Raw genomic sequence first — 5,450 nt, forward strand, 5'->3', positions numbered from 1 at the left:
AATTATTTTTGTTCTTCAAAATAAGAGTGGGTGCATATAAACTAAAATCCTAAATTCAAGTTACAAACATAATATGAAAAAGCACAAATAAATGAAAAATAAATTATCATAATATTAATTTATTCTAAATATTATAATGTAGCTTCACCTTACCCAGTACAAGAAATAAGGTATAATTTATTTACTCTAAGATCTAATGAAATTGATATATTACTACAATTACGAATCTAAACCCGTCATAACTTTTCTCAATATGGTTCATTTTCCTTTCGGCTAAAGAACGTTTATCCTTTTTAGTTTAAAGAGCCTCCTCTGCTTCTGCTACTGTTACTTTTGCATCGTGTAAGCCATGATCAATAAGAGGGTATTTGCTTCTTACATTTTTTTCTACAGCGTATATTCTTTTTTTTAATATTTGGCAAGTTTCCAAATATGACGTCTTCGCGACCGTTTATTCTCGATTTCTTTTTTCATATGGTATTCCTGAGATCAGTTAGATAATAAATGTTGAAACTATGAACTCCGCAGTAAGTTGAAAGCTACACTTATACATAAAGACAACAACAAATTGTTATTTTCTCCATTTTTTTCGTTGAAGACTAGACTCCTCTTACTTCGCAACATTCCCTGGACCCCCCCCCCCAATACTCACTATTGGCAGTTTAGATATTGACATGATGGTAAAAAATGTCAAATTGTTTAAAACCTTTCAAGCTCAGTATTTGATTCCGCAAATGTAAAAGGTTATAGTAGAACAACATATTTTACCAAGAAAGGATTGTCATTGAGTATCTTTTCTCCTTCCCCCTTAAGTTGGATGTGTGAATTACTGTCCTTATTACACCGCTTTAACAAAAGATAAAAAATATAGAAATGCTCTGCAATTTAATTGCCAGGTAGGTATTCTCCTTTACCCAGTTACACTTAATTAATTCAACCTAATGCGTTCGTAGTATTGTTCACTCCGCGTGTTTGATTAAGCGATTGCAAGCTGTTTTAGCCTGTCAGCTTCGGGAATACCATTTTACCGTTCATCGCAGACGATTGATGGTTAAGCGCAACAGAGCAAATGAGACGATCGTGCGCTAGCTCTTAAAACCCGCTACTTATCACAAAATGAACCGGCGGCGATGAGCACAGACATTCTTAACATGGAAGGAAATAGGATATATATAGAAATTAGATTGTGTTTTTTCCTCAATTCTTAATACATTGTAAATTTAAGTTGTGATGTTTTGGCTCCTATATTTGACTGCAATTGCCAATCTGAAAACTTCACAGAATTAGTTTCATCGTTTGTTTTGATCGTAAACACTCAAATGTTGACCTTATATCGTCTGATACTTTCGTACAAATAGTGGATTTCTTTTCTATTGTCATTTAAATTAAAAGAAATTCGATTGTTTAATAGGCGAGTAAATTTGAAAAAGGACATAAAAGATCAAAAAAAGAGTTTCACTATCTGGCCCAATGTGTATTGCTATGGGGACACTGAGTGCCTTTTTATGACGGAGCAAGCGATTAGTGAGCAAACATTTCCGTTAATTAAATTTTCAGCAAAACAGAAACAATATACTGTGTAACTGCCTTAATCGAAGGATCAGTATCTGTGAGCAAAAAGTCAAATATTGCTTTATTATTTTTACTTAGAAATTGTAATTAGTAAACGAACCGTTGAATTTACAGTGTACCTACCATTTATCTGAATCAATCGAACTGAGATTACTATGCTCATACTTTGTGCTTGGGACCGCCAACTTTAAATTCATTGATAACACAAGAAAGGGAATTTGGATAATCTATGACGAATGAAATTAACAAAATTAGCCACATTTTACATTTGCAATCACCGAGGTTATTTACGGTAAAAAAGTCATATGTTAGTGGTATATTTGCTGTGGTAGCAATAAATATATCATATTAGCTTACTTTAATGCCTTAACTGAGACCAATTAAGCACAGCTATGATATTTCAGGAGATATTCGGCGTTATCTGGAATTGTAGGAAAATACTTTTTTTAATGTGCGGTAAAGGGTATTCCACGGTATTTTTTAATCTAATTATTAAACCATTATTTCTTTATTGACGACTTTGCACGTGTTTTTTCTTACTTTCTTAAGAAACTCCTACTAGTGTTACTCGTCACTGTTATAATCCTGTCAAACTGCCAGACATTTGCTACCTCTCTTCTAATGATGAAGTAAGTCATGTTCCGAACGAAGACGGTCTTCGCCATTGTCAGATATGGACATTGATAATTTAAGTATTTAATTCTCGTCTTCTTATTATCGCACACCAACTAAAACAGATCGTACATTTTTATACAACTCGTGTTAACGTTGTCCTATATGGTCGTATATTTCATCATGTTTTCAAGAACGCGGACAGGTTCACAGTTTAAACTGTAAAAGGTTACACCAAGCGTCTGAATGACATGCTTATTTCAGGACGTAGCGCCAGTTGACGAGTTTTGTTTATTCGAAAGTGAATACAATTGGACCATTCTTATCAAGAACTAGATGGACCTACCTTTTTGTTGCTTAGCTACACACATTATACACGATCGGATAATGTACCATTCATTTTAGATATTATTTAAATTTTATTTCAAAGGACGAATACTTTTAAATTAAAATCATTTCTTCAAGCAATACAGCAATGTAATTGCTATCAAATCACTATATTGCCCAGTTGAGGAAGCCTGAAAATGACGAAAAGCCACCTGCAAAGACAGTTGTCCCTTGGTGATTGGAAAGCTGGACCCAGACCCGCTCACCTGCGTTGCATCGAACCATCACAGCGTTGAAACCCTGATCAAAGCCGTGGCTTGAGGTCGAACCTGCACTGTAAATACCATATCAGTGAATTATATTTCTACTTACTTAATTGATAGTACATAGTTAAACCGCTATATAATGCAAATGAAAAAATATCATATTTTAGCACTAATACTGGTATAAAACCAATGTTTTTTATTAAGTGAAGCTATCTGTAAAATACTTTTCGGCTCAAGATATATCATAAAACTGCTTTGACTTTCAATAAAATATGCGCGATGATGGCATTTGGACTTTTATTTCAAATTTGTGTTTTGACAAGAGTAGAGTTAAGTGCTCATAGCCGGCTTAATTCCCAGCGAAGTCCTGATTCGGTGGCAGCTCAAAAGCGATAACCCAGAAATGTATTATGAAAGTATGTTTAAGCATGTGTAATATGTTGTCTATGGTAAATTATGATGCTGTGTGGCTTCGCTAAGTTTAAGCTAATGGGCTAGATTCCTATACAGTGTGAGAATATCTGGCTCAAGACCACAGTTATCTGCCCCCCGTTGACCAAGATCCGGATGTTAATACAGAAAAAAGAGTGCTTGTGTTCAAGTATCAATATTTTATTAACATTGAATGAAAAAGAAGCAAAAAATGTTCTTTTTGCAGAGAACTTGACTGAATTTGACACTATATTGCAGAAATTGATAGTTTTCAGTGGTAATATTGGAAAAATCATAGCTTGTGGAAGTCTGAAAATTAGTTGCTTGTAGCCGATTGACTCCTTTGCGGAAGGGTTATGTATTTGAACTCAATTTTGACAGTCGGGTCAATGGTCAACATGGTGTTTTCTTGTGATTTTATTTTGTGTCTTGAATTGTTCTAGAGATGCCATGTCCTTGTTTTTTAATTGGGATGTGTATAAAGTCAAAAGCCAGGTTAGTGTCTTTATGAAACATATAGTAAAAATAACTGTGGTCTCACGCCATCTCGTGACATATTGCGTCATAAATGCTACTTACAATCTTTTCTACATTTCAAATGAAACATAGCACAGTCTACGCCGCTTACAGAGCACCGCCTTCGCTCTATTACCAGAGTTTAATTGAGAGTTTAGTTTCTTAAAACACTTCGACAAAACTATTCACAAAACGGCCGTCTGACGGAGCAATGTCAAAGCATTATTTTGAAAATAGGTTTGTCGAAGTGTTTGATGAAACTAATCACCTAATCAAAGTCCGGTTATTAAATAAAAAGGCTGAGTTTTTTAAGCGGTATGGACTCTCCTTTGTTTCGTTTAGAATGGTGAAGTAAAAGAAAAGATATCTTTGTTTTGAGTCTTCATTTGGAGCAAAATGTTGCATTCCATCGTAACATATATGACGTAATTTATTACGTTGTATACACACACTGCCATATACCTATGAATATAGAAAACAAATTTAAGGTTACTAAGCTTAATTAACATTACCTGTAAGCCTGTACTAGCGGCGTGCCATTATGGACGATCTCTGTGACCGTGTTCTCATGTATGTCAGCAAGCAGCGCAGTCATGAACGTGTAGATACCAGAGATAGGACACGTGAAACCATGCAACGCTGGATCGAAAGCATTCCCTTCGTTCAACAGGATTGTGTCAAACGGAATAATTTGTTGTTTTCCGAGTTCCGTGGCTTTCGCTGACATGGTGACTGTGAATGCGACGGTTGAAACCTCTTCGTTGGAAACAACGAATTTCTTCGTCAAGGAAAGCCCGCCTGTTAGTTGTAAAATAATATTGCTAGTGATAAAAGATCATTTATTTCTAAACGGATGACATATTGGAGATGAAAACACAATTTGTCACTTATGAAGACTTCTGCCAATTAAACCAAAATGCTACAACCGTAGTTAAAAATGTTATAGTTTTAAATTGATGTATATTGGAGTTGAAAACACATTTTGTCACTTATTAAGACTACTATCAATTAAACCAATTTGTGACAATAAGCGACCACTCATTGAAATGTTAAAATAATGAATTGTGGTAAAATGACTTTATCACGGTTTGGAGTATTGCTCGCATTCTCAACGCTCTCATCGATATGGCTATTTTCGATATGAGCCAGTTTCTTCTGATAATTGTAAAATAAAATAATTCATAGATCAGCAGCTGCTCTATATTGTGATAAATGTTCTGAACGGAATACAAATTGAAGAACAAAACACAATCTGTCACGTTTGCATAGAACTGTAAATTCAAACCAGTGTTTTACTACAATCGATCAACCGTTGAAAAGTTTTAGTAATGAACTTATGAAAAATGAGGTACTGGGGTTTGAAGTCCTGCTCGCAATCTCAACGCTCTCATCGATATGGCTATTCTCGAAATTGGACAGTCCCTTTTCAGCTATATCTGTCATAGTTTCAGGTGACCGCTCTGCGTTTGCCAACCTTTCTTTTGTCTCTTTAAGCTCAAGTTCCAGTTGAGATATTCTCTTCTCAAACTTAACCTCGACTGCGTTGATTCGTTTAGCAACCTCTTGATCCACTAGTTGTGCAATTTGCTGCCTTAAATCATCGGGAAATATACCTCCGTTCAGTTTGGAGCCATTTAGCTCTGTAAAGGTGCACGAAAATAAGAAAACCACAATTAACAACATATTTCAGACTTGCGATCTTCCTGCGATGAGTTCTTATCGTCA

General features: G+C 35.1%; 1 protein-coding gene across 1 annotated transcript; it reads right to left on the bottom strand.

Annotated features, from left to right (window-relative positions):
- Window positions 1-2,619: 2,619 nt before the first annotated feature.
- On the bottom strand, window positions 2,620-5,450 carry LOC128225979 (cerebellin-1-like). The gene is made up of 3 exons (XM_052935872.1): window positions 5,078-5,450; window positions 4,238-4,523; window positions 2,620-2,845 (listed from the first exon to the last, which is right to left on the bottom strand). Exons 1-3 carry the CDS (start codon window positions 5,406-5,408, stop codon window positions 2,680-2,682), a joined length of 783 nt encoding a protein of 260 aa, XP_052791832.1. The 5' UTR covers window positions 5,409-5,450; the 3' UTR covers window positions 2,620-2,679.

Source organism: Mya arenaria, chromosome 3 (assembly GCF_026914265.1).
Source record: "Mya arenaria isolate MELC-2E11 chromosome 3, ASM2691426v1".
Taxonomy (NCBI): domain Eukaryota; kingdom Metazoa; phylum Mollusca; class Bivalvia; order Myida; family Myidae; genus Mya; species Mya arenaria.

Excerpts from the sequence above, each read along its gene's own strand:
- LOC128225979 (XM_052935872.1), bottom strand. The coding sequence starts at position 5,408 with ATGTTGTTAATTGTGGTTTTCTTATTTTCGTGCACCTTTACAGAGCTA. Across the intron at positions 4,524-5,077 it reads GAGCAGGACTTCAAACCCCA|GCGGGCTTTCCTTGACGAAG; the intron begins GTACCTCATTTT and ends TACAACTAACAG. Across the intron at positions 2,846-4,237 it reads CCGCTAGTACAGGCTTACAG|TGCAGGTTCGACCTCAAGCC; the intron begins GTAATGTTAATT and ends TGGTATTTACAG.